This window comes from Salvelinus sp. IW2-2015, unplaced genomic scaffold (genome assembly GCF_002910315.2).
Source record: "Salvelinus sp. IW2-2015 unplaced genomic scaffold, ASM291031v2 Un_scaffold1918, whole genome shotgun sequence".
Taxonomy (NCBI): Eukaryota; Metazoa; Chordata; class Actinopteri; order Salmoniformes; family Salmonidae; genus Salvelinus; species Salvelinus sp. IW2-2015.
Genome location: NW_019943276.1, coordinates 56,597 through 79,979, shown reverse-complemented (window position 1 = coordinate 79,979; position 23,383 = coordinate 56,597). Strand labels below are relative to the sequence as shown.

General features: G+C 43.9%; 3 protein-coding genes across 3 annotated transcripts in view; all 3 read right to left on the bottom strand.

Moving 5' to 3' along the window:
• Nucleotides 1–5,705, bottom strand: part of LOC112072411 (rabphilin-3A) — a 48,054-nt gene extending 42,349 nt beyond the window's left edge. Inside the window, exon 1 of the mRNA XM_024139818.2 lies at nt 5,525–5,705. The gene's annotated coding sequence lies outside the window, so the exon portion shown is untranslated. The remainder of the gene's footprint in view (nt 1–5,524) is intronic.
• Nucleotides 5,706–6,790: 1,085 nt separating this feature from the next.
• On the bottom strand, nt 6,791–11,382 carry LOC112072409 (cytochrome P450 2D15-like). The gene is made up of 9 exons (XM_024139815.2): nt 10,503–11,382; nt 10,197–10,359; nt 9,849–10,001; nt 9,519–9,679; nt 9,148–9,321; nt 8,910–9,048; nt 8,462–8,649; nt 7,866–8,007; nt 6,791–7,282 (listed from the first exon to the last, which is right to left on the bottom strand). The coding sequence occupies exons 1-9, from the start codon at nt 10,665–10,667 to the stop codon at nt 7,089–7,091; spliced, it is 1,479 nt and encodes a 492-aa protein (XP_023995583.1). The 5' UTR covers nt 10,668–11,382; the 3' UTR covers nt 6,791–7,088.
• A 2,529-nt stretch (nt 11,383–13,911) lies between these two features.
• Nucleotides 13,912–23,328, bottom strand: LOC112072408 (tyrosine-protein phosphatase non-receptor type 11). Its single transcript, XM_024139814.1, has 16 exons — nt 23,075–23,328; nt 21,994–22,116; nt 21,562–21,756; nt 21,240–21,432; nt 19,258–19,377; nt 18,990–19,103; nt 18,756–18,852; nt 18,527–18,624; nt 16,801–16,959; nt 16,500–16,631; nt 16,254–16,408; nt 16,068–16,135; nt 15,794–15,945; nt 15,572–15,696; nt 14,744–14,843; nt 13,912–14,647 (listed from the first exon to the last, which is right to left on the bottom strand). Exons 1-15 carry the CDS (start codon nt 23,086–23,088, stop codon nt 14,774–14,776), a joined length of 1,815 nt encoding a protein of 604 aa, XP_023995582.1. The 5' UTR covers nt 23,089–23,328; the 3' UTR covers nt 13,912–14,647; nt 14,744–14,773.
• Between the last annotated feature and the right edge of the window lie 55 nt (nt 23,329–23,383).

Here is a 23,383-nt window from a genome sequence, read left to right as displayed (position 1 = left end):
CTTCCTGCCTGAATGACGTTCCCAAAGTAAACTGCCTGTAGCTCAGGCCCTGAAKCCAGGATATGCATATAATTGGTACCATTGGAAAGAAGATTATTTTTGAGAGAGACCATCCTCTTAGAAATGCAAGAGAAAGGTCATATTGAAAACTCCCTGGGTGCAATTCCTATGGCTTTCATGGGGTGTTTGCAGTCCTATGTTTCAGCTGTCAGGCTTGTAACTTCAAAATTGAATAAGAAATAACAGTTTTAGTAGAAAGACCAGTCTTGGAAATGTGTGTTTGCGCACGCCATGAAGACATTACGCACCTGCTAAAATCGGTTTCCTATTGAACATACTTTTTCCGAAATAAATATTATAGTTTGATAAAATTTTAGGGTATCTGAGGAGTAATAGCATATTTGACTTGTTGAAACAAAGTTTAGGGGTCGATTTTGAGTTCCTTTCTCTGCAAGTTGAACGAGTGGATTATCATCGAGGGGCGCACTACATAGAATTTTGGGATATAAAGAAGGATTTTATCTAACAAAACGACACTACATGTTATAGCTGGGATCCATAGGATGACACATCAGAGGAAGATTTTCAAAAAGTAAGTGAATATTTAATTGTTATATGTGAATGTATGAAACCTGTGCCGGTGGAAAAATATTTTGATGTGGGGCACCATCCTCAAACAATCGCATGGCATGTTTTCGCTGTAATARCTACTGTAAATCGGACAGTGCAGTTAGATTAACAAGAATTTAAGCTTTCAGCCAATATAAGACACTTTTATGTACCTAAATGTTTAAAATCCATAATATTTATGATTATTTATTTGAATTGCGTGCCCTYCAGTTTTACCAGAAGTTGTCCTGCTAGCGGGACACCTATGCTTATTAAGGGTCTCTTTTCCAAGCTTAAAAGGATAAACATTCACATGCAACACCATGGGCCAGAAAAAGGTTGAATACACTGGCCATGCTGTCAATCCAGAATGACTTCTGCCGCGTTCAAAACAACTGGAAACTTGGAACTGGGAAATCTCAGAGTTCAAGACAACTGKAACTCTGAAAATATCACGCTCCGACTGGGAAAATACAYTTTGAACGCTCATCCAACTCAGAATTCCAAATCGGGAACTCGGGCCTCTTTCTAGAGCTCCGACCTAAAGATCACTGATGTCATGATTCAACCTTGTTTTTTTCAGAGTTCCCAGTTGTCTTGAAAGCACCATAAGTCCAGAATGCCAGACTTTGATAATGTTTGATGACAAAATTTGCCCACAAGAAGGACCACTGCGCCACCTTCCTGTTCAAGTGAGCACAGCACAACAAGGTGAGGCCAAAAATGTATTGTGTACTGCTGCATAAATGATGTAATATGCCAGGGAGATATGTATACTGTAGCTAAGAAAGTAATACTCAGTGTTTGTTGTGTAGTAAGCTGTTAGTAGCCCATGTGCCTCACCCTAATAATTTGGTYCCTTTCCCCATCATAACTTAGCATACTGTTCTGACTTGGTGGTGCAAATGTAGCCTATAACCAGTTTTAGAGAAATGTAATCATTGAATATTGTAATAGCTTTCATTGTCTGCTTATATCGGGAGCCGAAGACGTGGATGTCGATTAAGGCAGCCCCCCGTACCTCTCTGATTCAGAGGGGTTGGGTTAAATGCGGAAGACACATTTCAGTTGAATGCATTCAGTTGTACAACTGACTAGGTATCCCCCTTTCCCTTTCCCTTCCCCATTTATTTATCCTACGGTTCTAACTTGGTGTACAGGGAGAATACTGTAAGAACGGCCTATGTTCTGAATTCTCACGCTGTACTTTTCAAAAAAGTGCTGAACAAATAGTTATATTGACTACRTCCATCTTAGCTCGCTCATTAATGTCTTACTCGAAATGACGGATTGCCTCTTATCCGCTCATCGTTCCCTTATGCCATAGTTTGTACATCTCAATTGTCAGTAGAAACCACATTTGTTTAAGCGAAGCCAGCCATATCAGCTATGTTTTTTTTAAAGGCAGTAAATGAGRCTGAATGAACTGTTTCGCTGCCAGACAAGGCTCCGCTGATATCCAGGTGTAGCRGTGGKAAGGATTCACTCCATGGTGCTGAATAGAAAGCTCTGCTGTTGGGACAGTTTTATGTAGGCCCTAACAGTTTGTGGGCATCGTTTGTCACTGTTATAGTGCAATTAATGTATTGTTTAGTGTTGTGTTGTGTTGTGGCTTTGCTGGCATGGATCTAAAAACATTTTTTGTTTGTTTGCCGCACCAAGATATACATGCTAAAATCGCCACTGGCAACCCTACTCATGGGATCAAAAAGTCCTGCACATTCCTGCATACTAAGTAGCTCTCCAGGAGGGGAGTTAGTCACCTTTGAAGGGTACTTCTCAGAACCAGTAGGGTACCTCTCTGTAAGAAATGGGGTGTCCAATACTGGGAATAATGTGCCAAAGATGTTCTGCTCATAAGAGCTCATTTGTTGCTCTATTTCTATCCAGCTSGTGGATGTGTGAGGTTCTATCCTCTCTTTCAGATACGGCTGTGTGGCCATGCAGCATCAACATTCAGCTCAGGTCTCAGGTTCAGAATGAATCTTATAGTTATGGTTCCCTCACACATTCATTTTCCCAGCCAGGGGACGACTGTCACAAAACATATTAACAGTATGGTACTCAGAGGAAATGGACACGGCTTAATATTCAGCAACCGTCTGATTCAGCATCGAACACGCACTACTGCTTCCACATACGCACAACACCACCACCCTTCACGGCTATACACACTCCAAACATACTCATGGTGCATTGGTAATCAATCACCTCTGTTCACACTTTGTTGTGCCGGAGCGCATCTGTTTTTCAAAGCCCATCATCAGAGAGAGCAGCCAGGGGAGTAGTGGATGGTATCGCTGAGACAGGAAGTAAATTACTTTAGGTTCCAACTGTGTCAAATTGAAGAAAAAGGCATTCAAATATCCTGGATGAACTGAGGAGGAAAATCCTAATTGAAAGCAATGGGAAACTGTCCAACTCATGAATGTGAGTTGATTGGTTAAATGGATTAGGTTGGAATTGAGTTCACCCCAACCCTGACCTCCATTTATCATCATGGAGAGTCCATAATGTACGAAATGAATAAGCAATGGCAGCAGGCTATCCTTTCCCATTCTTTTCTACATAGGCGTGTGCGTGTGTGTGTGTACCCAAGAAATATTATTATCTTCCAGGTACCGAAAAATCCCAGCAAGGATAGTAAAACAAGGAAAATTCTCCCTCGTGAAGGCCATTTTAAGTTTAGGGTTAGGATAGGGTTAGCGGTTAGGTTTAGGGTAAGGGTTAGTAGTTATAGTAGTAGTATCAGTAGTAGTAATAGTATTAGTAGTAGTAGTAGTAGTAGTGCTAGTAGTAGTAATAGTAGCAATAGTAGTAGTAGTAATAATAATAATAGTAATAGTAGTAATAGTAATAGTAGTAATAGTAGTAATAATAGTAATAGTAGTAATAGTAGTAATAGTAATAATAGTAATAGTAGTAATAGTAGTAATAATAGTAATAGTAGTAATAGTAGTAATAATAGTAATAATAGTAATAATAGTAGTAGAGTAGTAGTAGTAATAGTAGTAATAATAGTAATAGTAGTAATAATAGTAGTAGTAGTACTAGAAGAAGTAATTGCGGCAATAGTAGCAGTAGTAATAGTAGCAATAATAATAGTAGTAGTACTAGAATAAGTCATTGTAGCAATAGTAGCAGTAGTAGTAGTAGTAATAGTAGCAATAATAATAATAGTAGTAGTAGTAGCAGTAGCAGCCTGCTACTGCACTGCAGTAGTAACGGAGTAACGGCTGATAGCATGTTTGGCATTACAACATGGCTGAGTACTCCATCCTTCCCAGCTCATCATCTTCTACAGCTGGAGAGTATACAGACAGTGCAGTGCTATACAGACAGTGCCAAACCAGACTCCAACATCACGCTCTCATAAACAACTACAGCAGCCATCCACATCCGTCTCTCACCATCTTAATTATTTTCTAGGGTGATAAATGTCCACAGCAGATTGTAATTAAGTCCAGCAGCACTGTCTTATCTTACCATTGTAAAACTAGGACAAACTCCCTCTTGCTCTTTCCACTGCGGAGTAATGGATCACATTGAGTGCTTTTCCAGGAGCGCTACTGTATATTGCAGGCTGCAGCAGTGCCAATACAGGAACACTATATTACAGCCAGGAGTCCAACTACACAAAGACAAGGGGAAAGACTGGAGACTTTCTGACAATATACATCATGCCTGACGCCATTCCATACACTTGAACTTGCTGTTTTAGTAGATGACCGCAGGGGATCTATCTGCAATGTATCACTTTTAAATCTGTCTACTAAGAGGGTAAAACCCCCAACCCGGTGAATATTTCCCCTGACTTCAGCAGCCGTGGGGGTTTGGAGTGAGTGATGTAAGCACTGTCAGTTTCAGCACCTCAGTCAGCGCCTAACTCTGCATCCCACACACAAACACACACACACACACACACGGTCAATAATACCTATCACAGGCAATGGTAGACCATGAGAAAATAAGAGCTGATCGATATACTGCAGCTAGAGCATGTTCTATAGGGAATCATAACCTGACCTTTGACCTCTCCACACTCATGCATGCAGGCACGCACATACCTTGTAGCATGAAGAAGAAAAAAAAAAAATCTCTGACTTGCTTTTCTCCTCTTTCACATTGTTCTTTATCTTGACCTTTCTCTGCTGCCAGTATGTGTTATAGTTGGCAACTGAAGGCTCCCTCACCTCATTTACAGACGGGCTAGTTCGGAGTAAGTGTGCGTGTGAGACAGGTCTGAAACAGTGGCTGTCGGWGCAATGGGGAGTAACGGGGAGAGACTCCACACTATCTGTCCTGACTGTCTGTTTCTGCTGTAGCTGACTTGACATCGTCTTGTTTTTCGTAATCGCTGTACTTGCAGCTTGACACGTCAAATGTAAATGAGTCCATAGTGAAGGAAGGGGGAGAATATGGCCTGAAGAGATCATGGCAAGGAAAGCTTTGTTTAGCATACTGCCCCTTAAGAACCTTGTTCCGCACTCTTCTATCCCCAGAAGGGATTAAGCCCAAGTCTTTTTGTGTCAATATACCCACAAGAGGCTGGAGACTGAGGTTACAGAGACATCAACCTCTCCTGTCATCTCAGTATGCAGCTCTTTGTGGATCTCACTGTAATAAATTATGTCCTGCAGTGGTGACACAGAGTGGGGCATTCAATTACTGGAAAGGGAGGAATAGAATGAATAGAAGTCCTTTTCTATGTTCACATAAATCAACCTTTTTTCCCCCTCTAAAATGTATAATTTTCTCAGACGTGGCACATGTTGACTATTTACATCCTGAATGATGGATTCTTGCAATCCATATAGGTCAATTCCTTCTTGTCGAGTCCTTCTAATCTAACGTCATCTTTTTTTCCAATCAACCACATACTGACACACAATCACAATGCTCTCACTTCTCTTACCTGACACTTCTCCAACAGTTCTTTTAAAGGTTTTTCTTCCTCCGACAGAGATTGGAGATGTGAGAGAAATAGAGGTGGAGAGAGAAATATCAAAGAAAGCGTCCTGCCTCTGTGCGACTGTCACAATTTCTATAGGAGCGCTCTTTCCACAACAGTCCACAAACACTCCCTCCACTCGCACGCGACCGAGTAGTCCGACCTCCTCATTTAAAGCCACGAGCCCTGAACCCCGCCCCCTCACGCTCAGTCGCGCGCTGAACGGAGAAACGGGGGGTGAGAGGCAGCTACCGTACCCACAGGAGGGAAACCCCTCCCACACAAGAGATGAAAGGTTCTTCTGTGAGGAGTGGAAGAGCTCCCCATGATGATGGTGATGAAGATGCACTGTAGTGTTCACTACATTTATACCCCTGGATTTTGTATGCCTTTTTTTCTTTTGATAATAAATGGTGCGATCTATTGTTGTTCATTACAATGAATTGATGATGATGATGATGATGATGATTATGACACATCCTCATCATCATGGCTGTCCCCTAATGATAATCCCTTGATTAACCTATCAGGTTAAACCTATCAGGTTAACTGTGCATGCCCAGGTGTTTTATCCACCATACCATATGAGGCAGCGTCTTCCTATTTACTGGCCTTCTATTTATAGTCCTATTCGTTATTTCCCTCTGAGCAACTCAGCTGCAAGCATTATTCTGTTCCATACAATCTGAATACAATAGTCCACAAATCAAATGCACAGTCCTATTCTAGAATTTTCTAAATCATTAGAATAGAGATTAGAATATGAGGGAGAGGAAATATTCCAACTGACCCTCCTGACCCCCTGCTGAGGTTACTCATTCACTGATTCTGTCTTTGAAAAAGAGTGTCCTTGCTACAGGGTTTGTGTGTGTGTGTGTGTGTGTGTGTGTGTGTGATTCAGTGATCTCACTGTAGCCCTCTTGAGGTTGTTCTTGGCCATGACAGAGGAGAGACGAGGTCTTGCAGTGGACTAGGTTCTGCAGTGCTACAGCATTCGCTCTCTCGCCACGGTACATTGGCTGCCTAATTGACCGGGCATTGCCCCTCTTGAAAAGCCTATATAAAACTCACGCCTGCCCCCCCAACACACGCACAAGGCTATATAACGTATTACTCTTTTTAAAGTCCGCTGATTCAGGAGAGCTGTGCCAGCATTGAAATGAGGTACAGGACAAACATGAGAGAGCTTTACAGGGATAAATGATGCTATGAAAAAAATTAAAACATGACTTAAACATGAACCAAACAGATTTTTATGATGGAACAGCTGTCAAATACAATACAAAATATCACAATGCTTTACATTTTTTAACCTAACCCAGATGACCCTGGGCCAATTGTGCGCCGCCCTATTGGACTCCCAATCACGGCCGGTTGTGATGCAGCCTGGAATCGAACCAGGGTCAGAAGTGACACCTCTAGCACTGAGATGCAGTCCCTTAGACCGCTGCGCCACTCGGGAGCCCCTCCATACTCCATAATAATGTGGGGACATATTTAAAAGTAACACTGGCTCCAACTGGTTCCATCAGGCTCCCTGGTTTCCTCTCAGTCTGACTGATACCCTGTAGGGTTTGGGTGACTGGATCCCCCCAAACACAGGTGAAAGGTCAGGGTTCCCAGCATCCTCTGGCCACAGGAAGCGGAATCGCTGCAGCAGAGTGACCAGGATGAGGAAGAGTTCCATACGTGCCAGCAGCTCCCCGAGACACACACGAGGACCTGACACACGCACGCACGCACACACACACACACACACACACACACACACACACACACACACACACACACACACACACAACACACACCACACACACACACACACCACACAACACACACACACACACACACACACACACACACACACACACACACACACACACACACACACACAACATTATCAGTAACATCATGACAGAGTACAAAATCTCACTGGCCTAACTACCAATTTCACTGTTTCTGTTCTCTTTGTCTCTGATTGTTTGCTTATTAAAAACTGTCTACTTGGCCAGCAGGGGCTGAAGCATGACTTGTCACGTTTACATAACTAACAACAGCAGTTATATAAATCCAGAACTAAACACTAGTTACATAAACAGCCCAGGATTTACATCATAAACCTCAGACACCTGTAGATCCACTGAGCARCTCCGTTTCTCTCTAGAGAATAAGATGACAGTATTCCTGTCTATACCCTTTGGCTGCATCTCGATCGTYTCTCCTCGTCCCCTCTCATTCATCTGCACTGATATGATTGATWGAACTGGTGGCCATGTTGTCAGAAGCTATTTATTATCAGTTTTACCTGCCGAGAACACCAGAAAGGCTTCTGGTTTCACAAACTGCCCGTCATCATTCAGGAAGTGGGCAGGGTTAAAGTCATTTGGACGCTCCCATTGGCTGCTCTCGAAGAGCACAGAGGTGAGGTTGGTGATAACCAGAGTCCCCTTTGCCCAGAGAGCGAGGGAAAGACAGAGAGAGAGGAGGGAGAGAGGGATGGGGAAGGAGAGTGAGTGAGAGGGGGAGGGAGGGAGAGAGAGAGGAGAGTGTAGGGGGGCAGAGAGATGGAGAGAAATAGAATGATTAGGGGAAGACAGGCAGAAAGACAGGTAGTAGGAGACAGAGGTGGGCAGGGAGCAAGAGAGAGAAAAACACAAAGAGATGGGGAGAGAGGCCAATAACAACTGAAGGATAATGCCAAATTCATGACCATACATGTTGAATGCTGAAGGTCAATGCATTTGTGTGCGTGTGTGTATGTGTGCTTGTGTGTGAATGTCACTTATCACCTTGGGTATGTTATAGCCCACAAGCCTTGTTCCCCAAAGGGCCAACATTGACCAGATCTGTCCCTTGTGTGTGTGAGTGTGTGTGTAATTTAAAAGGTTATCGTGTGTGTACCTCTGGTATGTCATAGCCCATGAGCTTGGTGGGTCTGATGGTAGCATGAAACACCCCTAGCGGTGCGATRTTGGCTAGACGCTGGGTCTCATGGATAGTGGCCATCACATAGGGCATCCTGTGTCTGTCCTCAAACGACACTCTCTCCTTCCCCCCCAGAACACCGTCAATCTCTGTCTGACATTGGGCTGGGGAGTGAGGGATTGAGTCAAAGAGAGAGAAGACAAAGGGAGAGAAATKTATACTTTTTGTTAGTCTCCTTTGGGACCGACCGACTGTCTTAAGCTAATGCGCGTCCTGGCCTGTGCCAGACAGCTCATGTAGGAACAGTTTGCAGTGATAACATGATGTCGCCAATGAGTATCAAACCCAGGGYCACCTGAGTGACAATGAGACTGAGTTAGCCCACTGAGCTAAAGCCAGGGTGTGTGTGTGCGCGTCCACTCACCCTGTATGTGTGTGTGTGTAGCTAGGTAGAGCAGCGCCGTGAGTATGGAATTGGAGCTAGTGTCAGTCCCAGCGAAATGGAGGTCCAGTAGTAACATCACCAACCTCTCCTCTTCCAGCACACACCCCTCTGGACCTCTCTGGAGAACACGTTATAGAGCTGTTCTAACTTAATGTAATAACAGTGGTATAAACACATTCAGTCATTTAACACTAAAGACAGGATAACACACACGCACCTTGTCCATCTCATCCAGATAGCAGTCTACGACGTCTCGCGGCTCCCCCGGCGCACGTGTGTGTTTGTGCTGCTCCACTATTTCCACGGTGTGTTTCTTCAGAGCTCTGTAGTTGTCAAACACTCTCTGGAAGGGGAGAGGCAGCCGCCGCAGCAGTGGGAAGGTGTCATAGACCTACATAGAGAATGACACATAAAGACCTAATGAATGACTACATAAGTGTCCATAGAGCTAAATAAAGACTAGAATTCCCCAAATATCTACTTCAGGTGAAAACATTAAAGACGTTGGATCTGAGAMATGTTGCGTGCAACAACTGTGACCTTTTTAATGCTGCTATAGAGGTTAAATGGAGTGTATTTGTAACTCACAGCAGCCCAGGGCCCGTTAGCAATCTGAGCGTTCTCCTTGAAGCTGTTGATGATGAAGGAGAGGACTGGGTCCTGGTAGTCATAGCGATGACCAAACAGGACCGAGCAGATGATGTTGGACGCAGCGCTGTGGACCAGAGTCACAGGGTCCAAGGATTTACCTGACAAATAACACACTGTTGCTTTGAAGAAGTTTGTTTCCAACACATTTGACAGTAATTAAAGCTCTTCCTCTAAAAACCTCGACAAATAAGTTAACATTGAGGATCCAGTTCAATTCAACAACACCTTTTTTGATCCTCAACGAGGGGTTAGATGGGGGTTACATACCTGCATTCTCTTCCAGCCGAGTGCAGACGTGATCCGTCTCCTCCAGGATCCTCTCCTCCATGGATCTYTTCCCCAGACCAAAGTTCTTCATGGTGGTCAGAGCAAAGCGCCGGTGCTCCTTCCACACCGCCCCGTAGTTACCCATGATCAGACCTGTGGTGGGGAAACACTGGGTTAATCTTCTGWGCCTGAGCCACAATATACCTCTAATCTCTAGAAACCTCCATTAAAGCATGGTTCGGTAGAGCTAAATCATTGCAATACACTGCCATGTAATACATGGTATAATGTAATATGACAGCAGTATAAAATGCTATGATATCTTGTTGCATGGCTAACACATATAACCTTTGTCCTCTGTAACGTGGTTGATCATCATGCCCTGTGGTCGTCCAGCGAAGTCCAGGGATTTAGTCACAAGTGCCTCCCGTACCGCCTGTAGACCATGGAGCACCACGGCAGGCCTCCAGCCCAGGAACAGGCTGTACACCTCCCCATACTCTACGGACAGCTAGAAAACAATACAGTAGACTGTTAGCTCGCTTAGCTAAAGCCTACATGTTTGTTCATGGCCTACTTCAACTTTGAAAACCCCAAAATATGAAGAAAATAAAGACATTGCAACTTTCTCGTGTGCTCGTTCCGTTTTCTTACCTTATCCAAGCCAGCCATAGGATTCTTCATGCTCAGCTGCAGAACGTTCCCAAATATGGGAACGGGCGGTGGTCCTGGCGGGAAGTTCCTGGGCCTCCGAGGCCTCAGCACAACCAGCAGCAGGAGACAGGATCCGACACAGAGCAGAAAGAACGTCCCCACCATTTTAGGAATCTATGTTACTGAGGGTAYAACACACTGCTGCCCTCAGACTGGGAGGACGGAAAGAAGGATTGGCCAGAGATTATGGCATAACAGAGACCAAGACGTAGRCTACACATCACATGGGAGAGAGGCAACTATTCCCATTCCATTGCACCAAGTTACATTTGGGAGTTTCCTTGGAGTACTCCAGTGTCGATAYACTTATGACCACACAGTCAACACAGTTCTTTTACCTTTAGAGTGGGAGAAGGTTATCCCCACTAAGAACAGATCCGAGGTCAGATGTCTTGTTCAAATCCTTTGTCGTTAACGATACTATTGAAGTGAGCAACAACGGATACAAAGGCAGTTCTTAGGGGCTCGCTCGCGTGCAGGCACGGACACAGTCCTGGAAACTGGGCACTCCACAAGATAAATGGTTGCTCAACAGTGCTGGCAGGCTTCCACAGCTGAATGTAAGAGCTACTGTGCTSTACTCAGCAGCTCTGAGGAAATAATTAGCGGAAAGTGCTATTTTATCATTAAAAGCCAACATGCTTTAGCACCAAGGTGCTGTTTCTTTAATGAATGCACCTTGGTCAGACCTCTGATGCTGGCACTACACCGCCACTTAGCTGGGGGCTTCATCAACTTAGCTGCATGGTTCTGTAAGAATGCGCCCCAACCGAAAATGACATCCTTGAAAATGCATAAGGGACGCTCGACGGCTTTAACTCTTTCAATCAGTGTGTGTAWCTGACTGACTGCGCAGTGTGACGTCTTTCTATTCATTGGAGTGCCAATAACAACAGGAGGGAGACGTTTTGAGGCATGAGCATTGCCGTTTATTACCGTTATCAAGGAAGTTACCCAGGTTACCTGCAATGAAATACAATACGATAAACCTCTTAAGCTTTGTGACAAAGCTCCAACTCCACGACACAGGGTAGAGAGCTATTAGATTACACAGACAGTTTATCTTATTGGCAATTAGATATGTTTAGTAAGTACATTCTCCTCTACAAGATATTCATGTACAATATACAAGTTAAAAAATATAGTTTGTTTCGTTTGTTTGCATTGAGTTCAACATTTTTCCTTTTTTTGTATGCTGTCAGGGTTGACAGGAGTTCACATTAAAGTGTTTTCAGGTTGTTAAGTATGGAGGTGAGACTGAAGAGCACTGGCTTCTCAGAGTATAACCAACACATGTAATGCATATGGAGGCACATCTATGCATGTAAACGCTTTACGTGACAGAAACAAACAGGAAACAAGAGAAAGAAGCCATTTCATCATGATCAGAGGAAAACAGAATCCAGAAGAGATGACCAGGCATCGAGGAGCAGGCAGCTGAAACACCAGTATTCTGGTGTACACGCACCCTCTCTCACGCACACACCCTTTCTCACACACCCTCTTTCTCACACACACACACAAATCCTAACGCACCACGATACATAAAAACACCAGAAGCACGCCACAGACTAGTGTTCGACAAACACACCCTACAGTACAATGAACGGGCTCACTACACACAGCACAGTGGATACTAAAGATCCCCGAACTCAGTCAAAGGAGAGAAACAAACTAACCATTCAGAAGAACAACTCCTCCCCAGAATAGGATGAAGTTGCCCTTAGACATTGATCTAGTCAGTTAAATAGGTTTCCTCCGAATGGTCAAGCTTAGGTCTTGGGGCGGCAAAGCTGATCCTAGATCAGTGCTTAGGGGTAACTTGTACCTGGAGCCCCAGAGAGGCTGAGAAAAGGAACATTCTAGACCTCCATCGCCAAGACAGCAAACTTACACAAATCAATCCAATATTTTTTAAATACAACGAGGGGGAGTGAACAAGTGCACACGTTAGGGAAAAGGGGGATGAATGAGAACATAACCCTGGACATACAGAAGATCACAACTTCCTCCTCAACCCTCCCTGCATTACCCAAAGGGCTRATCTGAAATGGCACCCTATTCCCTATATAGGTTACTACTTCTGGCCTCATAAGGCTCTGGCCATTAACAGTGCACTGCACTATATAGGAAACGAGCTGCAATGTAAAAAAACAACAACCTTTAAACAGTAATCAAATGTGTAGAAGGGGAGGCGTGTCGGAGAAAAAGCTAACGTTATGTTACACATTTGAAATGAAATGGGTAGATACTTTATCATGGTAATAATGTACATACAAAACACATATTAAATTAATATATCAACCTGGGAACAACCCTTTCCAGAATACTGTAGTCGACAATAAGCACTTAGTTTCGTATGGACAACAGATCGAGAAAGTAATGTGGTTTAGTGTGATGCACCTAGYAAAATAATAAACAGAGACTGAAACTGCACGTTCAACCGTGACACACAAATGTAGAACAAAGGAATTGCAGCTGATTGCAATTGTGTGTGTGTGTGTCTGTGTGTGTCTGTGAGAGAGAGTGACCAGGCACCCCTTTTAACCTATCAAGTTAAATCCGRCCAACCAACAGTGGACCTGTAGTTTCCATGACAACCACGACAATGAAAACTAAAATTGCCAGAAATCCAAAATGTGCAGGAGCTTCTCGAAACAGAGAAAATTAAGTTCATGTGGTGCTTCAAAAGTACACAATAGGCATTCATCTTTAAAAAGAACAGAAAATAAAAAACACAAAATGCAATAGTATCATTACGTTTGTTTACAAAAGAAATAATGTAAAACTTTTTAGGGCAGCCGCATCTTAGTGGCGATGCATGTTGCTAGGCGGACTGGCATAAACAACAAGTTACCCCAGAAACTCTGAAACAGTTTCCACAGTAACATTGGAACATAAGAGCCTGGGAGGAAGCACCCTACCTCTAATCTCGTCCCCCACTGTCGGTGCTGTAGACAACTCTTCTGTTCGTTGTTATAACAGCACTTATGAACAGTATGGGGCGAGGCGACCTCACCTCCAGAAACAACCCTTAGACCCCACATTAGTGCTTAGTGGGAACACAAGGCACCCTGGGAGTTCTAGCCGCCATTTCCACCCAAGGTACAAGGCTTGTGCTGTAGCTGTTACGTTGCTATGTGAATGCGGCGTTAAGGACATCGGGTGCGAGTTTGGGAATGGTAACCAAGGGAGACTGAGTATCACTGTGGCAACAACAAAAAACATGAAATAAAAATAAACCAAAAAATATGCCTTTTAAAAAGACAACAAAAAAATCCTCCCCAACATCCTGAATCCACTGGGAAGTTATTGGGACTCTAGTTTGAGGGGAGTGAAGAATAAAATAAAAAAATGACATCACTACAATACCCAGAATTCTTCCTTCAGTAACAGAAAACATGATACAAAAAATGAAAACAATATTACCACTGGAAGTATCCCTTTTTTCTCTGCAAACAGTGTCCCCCCCACACTCTGGTTTGACCGGGCAGAGGGAGACCACTGATTGGCCGAGATGTTGGATGAAACCATTTTGGCACAGGCCTTTTTTCTCAATTCTGAGAAGGGCTCACTCATCTCACTACTTCCCAATAAACAAACGATCTATGCGTGTCTTTCCTTTGGTTAATAAGAAATAAGACAGAAGAAAAATTCATGCCAAAAAGAGTGGGTGGAACAATGACAAACAGAACAGGTAAGCTAGGTTATTCTCCCTCTAGTGAGCCGAGAACAGAGCACTGCTAGACTCAGCCTGGGTCTGGTCTGAGAAGGTCTAAACTCAGGCTGAGGTTAAGTTTAGGGGTGTAGGCTTGTTATTAAGTTCTGTCATTAAGCTCGTTAGGGCTCTCCAGATAATCACAGTGGTTTAGGGGACTAGAGGGATACTGTTCCTGGAGAGAGAGGGGGGACGAGGATAAGGAGCAGAGGAGGAGGAGGAAGGGAACAAAAACCCCTCCGTTAGTCTCGGTTCTCTCAGACCTCTCTCAGATTTTAGTTTTTCGTTATTTTACATTTTCTTCTTTTCCGTGTAGTCATCGTGATCACGTCTCAGGTGCAGCTGGCAACACAAATTTAACAGATTCCTGAGAGGGACAGAGGGAGAGAGAGAATTCCGGTCGTTTATAACAAAAAAAAGTAACAACCACAAAATGAACTCAAGACACAGTTCCCGTATTTACCTGGGACAGCGTGGGGGTCAAAGGTGAATCTCATCTGTAGCTCTTCTGCTGCTGCATCAGACCGACGTTCTCATACACTCTAGAGCTGTCCTCCCTCATCCTATACACACACACACGCAGGGAAAGAAAAGAGAAAACACACATATAAACCACAGACAGAGAAACGCATCAGTCAAGGTATTTCACAACTGAAACTGACTAGCTAAGTGTTAGCTTGAGTATAGTAGTTGGTAATAGTAAAAATACTTTAAAAAAATACTTTAAAGTACTACTCAAGTAGTGTTTTGGGGTATCTGTACTTTACTATTCATATTTGACAACTTTTACTTTACTACATTCCCAAAGAAAAKAAAATATAGATTTTACTCCATACATTTTCCCTGACACCCCAAAAGTACTCTATACATTTTGAATTCTTAGCAGGACAGGAAAATGGTCCAATTCTCCTATCAAGAAAACATCCCTGGTCATCCCTACTGTGTCTGATCTGGTGGAATCACTAAASACACATGCTTCATTTGTAAATTATGTCCGAGTGTTGGACTGTGCCCCTGGCTATCTGTAAATAAATAAAAATGATTAACTTGTTTGCTTAATATAAGGAATTTGAGAGGATTTATAGTTTTACTTTTGATACTTAAGTATATTTTAGAAATTACATTTAATACTTAAGTATAAAAAGGTAACTACTTAGACTTTTACACAAGTAGTATTTTAGGGTGACTTTCATTTTTACTTGAGTCATTTTCTATTAAGGTATCTTTACTTTTACTCAAGTATGACAATTGGGTACTTTTCCCCCACAACTGATTGTGGGTAGGTACTCACTCTGTGCAGTTGGGGGTGGGGCTGGGGGTGCAGGGAGGCAGAGGGCTCTGCAGCTGGTCTCCACCCGTCAGGTCAGACAGAGAATACTTAATGTTGGTGTACTCCCTCCCCTTTATCTTACTCTTCTGTTAAAGACAGACGGAAAGGAGAAGGTTAGAGAAATACTTTTACAACCACTCATACTGACAAAACACACACACATACATACACATGGACACACACCTGTTCCTCCTCTATGCGTCTCTGCAGTGTCTCTATGTAGTGCTGGACAGCCATGTAGATGAACCTGTACTGGGCCTCAGTCTGAACCATCCCAGACCGCTGGGAACGAACCATCTGGATGCTCTTAGGAACGTCTATGTCACAGTCCACTCCTACAGAGTTACAGAAGAGGTTATACCTCAGACACAGACACCCACGGGGTCTGAGCGAAGCGGAAGCTTTCTTTATGGAGACCATCTCATCAAGCACAAATAGATGACGCATTTGCACTCACCTTTTTCCCTGATGACGTCAATGAGGATGTCAATCACTATGAACGTTCCTGTCCGCCCGATACCAGCACTGGAGAGAGAGAGAATTAGATGGCAACAATACACACAACTGTGTCTCGTGTGTGTGTGTGTGTGTGTGTGTGTGTGTGTGTGTGTGTGTGTGTGTGTGTGTGTGTGTGTGTGTGTACCTGCAGTGCACCACTATGGGCCCAGCCTCTAGAATGCTCTCCTGTTTGAGGTTGACCTCCTCTAGGAAGTCCAGAACACCCCCGGGGTCTGTAGGGACACCATGGTCCGGCCACGCTCTGAAATGGTACTGCCACACTGTCCGCTCTGTGTTACCCTGGAACACACACACATTTTTAAGTATCACGCATGCTCACACACAGTCAACACACGGTGCACTTCCAAAAAACACAGTCCTGTCCTCTCACCTGTCCGACCTTGGACAGTTTGAGTTCTCGCAGGATGTAGTCGTGAGCGGACGTCTCTTTGACGTTGCGGACACGCATGATTCCATACTCCTTCAGAGCTGACATGTCTGGCCAGTACTTCACACACTTACTCTGCAGGGAGAGGACACACAAATGGCGACCAAATCAAACATACAAATAGAAAACGTACGTCTATTCACTTCAATACTCCTGCTCCAAAACCTGCCCACTGATAAGCCTACAAAGCAGCCCTCCTGGTTTTCAGAGATGCTCGGGAATGGAGACCCAGTCAACCAGTTACCTTTCCCCTCTCCACCTCCTTGGTAGTCATGACGATGACCCGGGAGTTCTCCTGGAACACCATCCTCCAGAAGTCACTGATGGTGTTCTGTAGACAGCCCTGCGTGGCGATGTACGACTTCTTCGGCTTGGTGCTGTTACACTTGGACTCCAACTCCGGCTAGAGAGAGAAAGAACACAGAGTTCTACAGAGACGGGAGCTGTGTTGAATGTAGTGTGGATTGGAACACACTGGGACAGAGGGAAGCAGACTATGCGCAATGCAAAGTAGCACACATCGGTCAGCTAGCAGTACACTCCACACACTTTCAATTTATTTTATATTTTTTTTAAAGACAAGATACAGCACAAACTGGTACGGTAAGCTTGCATAAGCATTTTGTAGAGCTGTCACATACAGGAAATTGCAAACTGTTTAAAATAGAGCTGAGTCTAAGTGTATGTAGAGATTACCATGAGGTCATTTACTGTGTCTGACAGGTGTGGGTCCTGAGGATAAAGTGAGTTTACCATGATTGAGGACGTCAAAAGTTCCGCCTGCTGCACAGACACTATAGAAGCTTTAGTCTAGAACGTTCGGTTAAATTGTGTTTAAGAGCATTATAAAACTCCCCAAATGGTTCAATTAGTGAGAAACAGATGTATTGTTGCAATAGTTTGTGAGTAGGCAACATATACTATCATCCTAAATTGACGTGTTGAATTATTTTTGGCATATCACATTTTTCATTATTTTGCCATATAAAAATTTGACATGGAGCTAATTTCCCGAATGCTGAACGTTTATGTTACTACCTTACACAAGCTTGCTTTTTCATTGTGTGGAATTGCACATCCTTTTTACCTCAGATTGGTGATGTTAATATAAAAGTTTATAGTCATCAAGACGATACTAAAATCGATTGATTTAAAAACAAATTCACGTCTTTGGTTTGGTGCCGTTGATTCTAATCATACGCGCCTGTCCTTTCGCGGGACTTGGAACACAGTGGTAATTTTCAAACTCAAATGACACAGATAATTGTCATTTGAACTACCGGTGAGGTGACGATTCGTTGAAATAATCCAGTCAAAGAAAGTGYTGCGTTTCCCATTTTCATATTGGCCATCTAGTTGATAAATGGCTCCTACAGGTTCTCATCTATCGAACGGTATATGTAGTATACCCAAGTTCGTTGTGGTTTGTCTTGTAGAAGAACRCAAAYGGTACATGTCACCGCGGTTATTGTCCAAGTTCCATTGATTTTAATACAATATCRATGTGAGTGATCAATTTGCGTGCGCTATTGATTACAGTAGAACAAGCTAATCAATTTCAGTCCGAAGTGAAATATTGGTGAGAGCAGTTTTGTTAATCATTTTGAAAAATACAAGTAATCTGAACACAAGCGTGACAAGTGTTTGTCAGGAGTTATTGTTATGTCTTGGTCTTCAACATATCTGACTTATTTCAGCATATAGATGATGGATTTCTACATTTAAAACCAGTGCTGACACTAGGCTATAAATCACAAATACATGACAATAGGAAACAGCAACAGTATCATTGTCAACTTATGTTTTAGGATTATAAATGGTACTTTAAACATCATTTTTTCAACATGATTCTACTTAATCAGGTAAAAACTACTGAGCTATGAGCCCAAACTATGAGCCCAAAACTGTGCTAGGATTGATTGATTTTAATGATATAACTGAAATAGTGAAAATAAGTTTGTCTTGCCTACCATGATGTCCGTTACTACCATGATGAGATTGGCATTGATATAGTCAGAACCAGCCTCAGATCCATCCCCATCGTTCAGCACCACACGAGTGTGATCAACTAGAGGAGACAGGGAGGAGAGAGAGAGACACGATTTGAATCAGACTAACTAATATCCAGGCTATGCATACGACAACAACAGGGTGGTCAGTCAACGGTGATATTTGATAGGGGAGTGTGTGTGTTCTCACAGGGAAGAATGTTCTTGTATCGGTTCTTGTTCTTGTTCTCTGCTCTCTGTCCCTCCTTGCGGCTGTATAGCAGCTTACACTCCTGCTGCTGCAAAGTCTGGGAGGGAGAAAAACAGAGGACATAGAATATATAGCTTCAGGATGTATAACTGTATACAAACTTTTCCTGACACGAGAACAATACTAAATTAAATGTATCTTTTGAAATGCAATGACGCGTTTTTTTTTTATTACCTCAAACTCTTCCCAGAAGCCCTGTTTGACCTTGTCCGTGGCCTCGGCCAGTTTACTAAGCTCCCTCACTCTACTCTCGATCTCCGCTGCGTTGATACGAGTGGTGTTCAGGGGCTGGGGAAAGAACATAGACAAGTTTAGAAAAAAAACAAAAAAACAATGGCTCTTATTAATGCTTCTGAAAGACAAAAGGGCCTTGGGTGTGATTAGCACATTTATCAAGATCTGGGGAATGAGATCTGACAGCGACAGCCAGCTGAATAAACACCTGTTTGAGTTGCAGCACTGTGCCCAGTGTCTCCACCATGGGGTTCTTCTTATAGTGCTCTACCAGGTCTGTCAGAGAATCAAATTTCTCTCCTCCACCCACGTCATACTTCAGGTCATGCTGAGGAACACAAACAACAGAACTTACTGGTGATGATCCCATTCGGATGATGTTTCACCTAAAGAGATATGTAAATGTTCAAAATAGTCAAATAACCTTTTGTCATTTAGCAGACGCTCTTATCCAGAGCGACTTACAGAGCGACCTACAGCATTAATATTCAAATAACTAGATGGGACAACCACATATCTCAGTAATAGTAAGTCCATTTTTCCTCAATAAAGGAAAAACCATCAGCAAAGTCAGTGCTTTTTTGGGGGGGCAGGGGGCTGTGGGATTATTTAAGACTCTTTGAAGAGGTAGGATTTCAGATGTTTTCAGTAGATGGATAGGGGCTCTGCTGTTCAAGCTTTAGGGGTAAGCTGACTCCACCCATTGGGGTGCCAGGACAGAAAAGAGCTTTGTCCAGGGTGAGCGGGAGAGAGACCTGAGGTGGCAGAACGGAGTACTCAGGTTGGGGTGTAATGTTTGAGCATAGCYTGAAGGTAGGGAGGGGAAATTACTCTTGCTGCTCCGTAGGCAAGCACCATGGTCTTGTTGTGGATGCGCGCTTCGACTGGAAGCCAGTGGAGTGTGCAGAGGAGCGGGGTGACGTGGGAGAACTTAGGAWGGTTGAACACTAGGCAGGCTGCAGCATTCTGGATAAGTTGCAGGTGTTTGATGGCACAAACAAGGAACCCAGCCAACAGTGAGTTGCAGTAGTCCAGACGGGAGATGACAAGTTCCTGGATTAGGACCTGCGCCTGTGTGAGGTAAGGTTGTACTCTACGGATGTTGTAGAACATGAACCTGCAGGAGCGAGTCACTGGTTTGATGTTTGCAGAGAACGACAGGGTGTTGTCCAGGGTCACGCCAAGGTTCTTTTCACTCTGTGAGGGGGACACCGTGGAGTTGTCAACCGTGATGGAGAGGTCTCGGAGCGGGAATGCCTTCCCCAGGAGGAAGAGGAGCCCTGTCTTGTCAAGGTTAAGCTTGAGGTGGTGGGATGACATCCAAGCTGAGATATCTGCCAGGCACGCAGAGATGCTTGTCGCCACCAGGGTGTCAGAACGGGGAAGGAGGAAAGTTGTTGAGCGTCAGCCACATAGCAATGATAGGAGAGACCAGGTGAGGATATGATGGAGCCAAGTTACTATGACAGAACACATAGCCAGATGAAGAGAGAACAGCTGGAGTAACAGTGTTCTCTGGGGTGTTCCATGTCTCCATCATTTAGGGGCTCCAGAGTGGCATAGCGGTCTAAGGCACTGCATCACTAAAGACCCTGGTTCGATCCCGAGCTGCATCCCAACCGGCCGTGATCGGGAGCGCCATAGGACGACGCACAATTGGCCCAGCGTCGTCCGGGTTAGGGGAAGGTTTGGCAGAGGGTAGGCCGTCATTGTAAAATAAGAATTTATTATTAACTAACTTGCCTAGTTAAATAAAGGTTAAATCAGGGCCAAAGGGACTGAAGGGCAGCAAAGGTTGAGATGAACTCGCTGTTCTTGACCGCCGGTCGGCAGTTCCAAACGCTGCCGGAGATATCATGTAGTGTATCTGTGGCATACGCCACATCCAAGGCCACATTATCACTGCTTTAGTTCTCAGCTCTCTGTAAACTTAAGGCCAGACACACAGGTCATACAGTATGCCAGTAATATCCCTTATCTGTATTTATGTCAGTATCACAACATTCCAGGCCACTCATAGTATCCCAACTTCTGCCTATTGGTATGCGGCACTCATTATGTAACAAATATTGACATTCAACACCATTCACCTCTAAAACCTAATTTACAACAGTCCAAGGACGCAAACCCTGTTTTGATCAAGGGAGGGAGGGAAGGAGTAAAGCACAAAAATAATTAATAATACTATACCTGGCAGCGGATCATGACGTGCGTGACCTTAGGCTTGCCGTCGCTGCTGTCTGTCTTGTCGTCGCCGGTGCGGACGGACAGAACGAAGTCTCCAGGGTGGCTCTGGCTCTCTCTGACCAGAAAACTACCGTTCTTCCCCTTCTCTGTCAGCAGCTTCTCAGCCTCGCGGCCTGACAGGTGACCATGGAACCACCTGGGGGACACACACAGAGAGAGAAATACAGTTTATAGAACTCTACTGACAAACTGACACACAGGCTAGAGCGGTATATATACACACAAACAAACAAGAGACAAACACGCATGTTGTGTCAGTGTTCACCTCTCAGAGGTGGGGTCAGCACAGTTGAGGGGGTATTTGAGCTCGATGACATCTCCATTCTTCTCCTTGAGTTGGCCGTGGTGCTCCATGTAGTACTGAACCAGCTCAGCCAGGGTGGCAAACTTCTCCCCCCCGTACAGGTCATAGTAATCCCCTGTGTTCTGGATCTTAATGTGGGTGACAGCTCCGTTACGTCTGCCCAGGGGAACACAGGAATAATAGAAAGGGAAATATGAACCCCCACCACCCAGGCGATGGTGAAATGTTATCTTCAATTTGCCTAATCATTTATAATACAATATAAATGGGGAAAGTATTTTCTTGTTTACTTTGTATGCTTTAGGTGCAACTAAACTAAATAGACTCCTTTTTTATATATCGGTGTCAACCCAGACTACAGTAGCTCTAGTGTCTGGTGCTACAGTAACTCACCTGACAGAGAGGGTGAAGTCTCCAGGGTTGCTCTTGCTGGGTCGGGCCAGGAAGCTCCCGTCCACCCCCCGGGTCAGCAGCAGATTCTCAGCCTCCACCCCCGTGATATTGGGGTGGAACCACCTAAACACCACAACAACATCACAGGTAAACTAGCTAGTTAAGTGCATTTGAAGTAATAGGTGACACAGCATAAATTCAAAGAAATGTTTCCAGACACAACAGATTTGTGGACTACACCACATCCATGACCAGCTTAAACATCAAGGTACCTGTCCTTGTCCTGTCTAGACTTTTATTTGGATTTCATCATAACTCTATTGTAAATGCCAGTGAGTCACCTACCCAGCTGGGTTCAGGGCCCTTGACTTACCCTTGGGGAGATAACAAGCAGTCATAAATCACAGAGTTCACTGGTAACCTAGCCTAGAGAACATATGTGGCCTGAATATAGTCTGTATTCAGGAATGTCATGGGCACAACAATGTCATTCTGGAGAAAGAAGATATTGATTTGGGGGATGGTCACTGATGTATGATTAAAGGATGTGAGAATGATCAGGAAATCCTGATTTATCAGGAAAAATTGCATGAGAGAAGTGACAGATATTAATGTACAGTCTATAATTATGTTGGGTATCTTTCTGAATAAAAAGCCTGTCCTCCAAACTGAACCAGATGCATTGATCCGCATATCCTGGGCAGATAGCTTTTAAAAAGAGTTCACATTCAAAAAGGTAGCTTCAATTTCACAGATGCCCATTGTATTGCCCAATAAATAACTTACTTAGCTTACTACTACTACTACTACTACTACTACTACTACTACTACTACTACTACTACTACTACTACTACTACTACTACTACTACTACTACCACCAAACACCGGCAAGGCACATCCTTGACAAATACGACTTTTATTATTAGTTCGTTAACTGATTATCACATGTATGCATTAAATCACTGGAATAATCTTGTAAGTGTAAACAGTTCTAGGCTACTGTTAGCCGACAGGCTAGTTAGCTAGCTAACTACCATCATCAGATTGTTTTCCATGATCAGTCCTTAAGGCTTACGTTACCTCCGAGATGTCATATTTTTTCAATCCTTATTTCCTCGCGCTGGCGTTAGTTCCTACAACTTGCTGGCTTTTCCAACTATTGTGGTTTTCTTCCACAGTCTACCCCCAGCGAAAATGCCTCATAAGGTCCAGACCCCGCTCCAAACGGGCACAAAAGATGGACATTGGTTGGAAATTTTTCACAACAACAAAAAATACCCTAGGCCTCGGCCCCGGAGACTTCAGAACGAGTCGACTGTTGAAACGTCACCAGACACGCGACACAACATACATTTTCCGGTTGCGCACGCGCTGTAGGGGGAATGGATG

Bases quoted from the DNA above. Each gene is read 5' to 3' on its own strand.
- LOC112072408 (XM_024139814.1), bottom strand. The intron at 18,625-18,755 runs GTGAGAACACAC...TGTCTCCTCTAG, and splicing joins ATACAAGAACATTCTTCCCT to TTGATCACACTCGTGTGGTG. The intron at 16,136-16,253 runs GTACACACACAC...CTCTCTCTCCAG, and splicing joins CCCATAGTGGTGCACTGCAG to TGCTGGTATCGGGCGGACAG.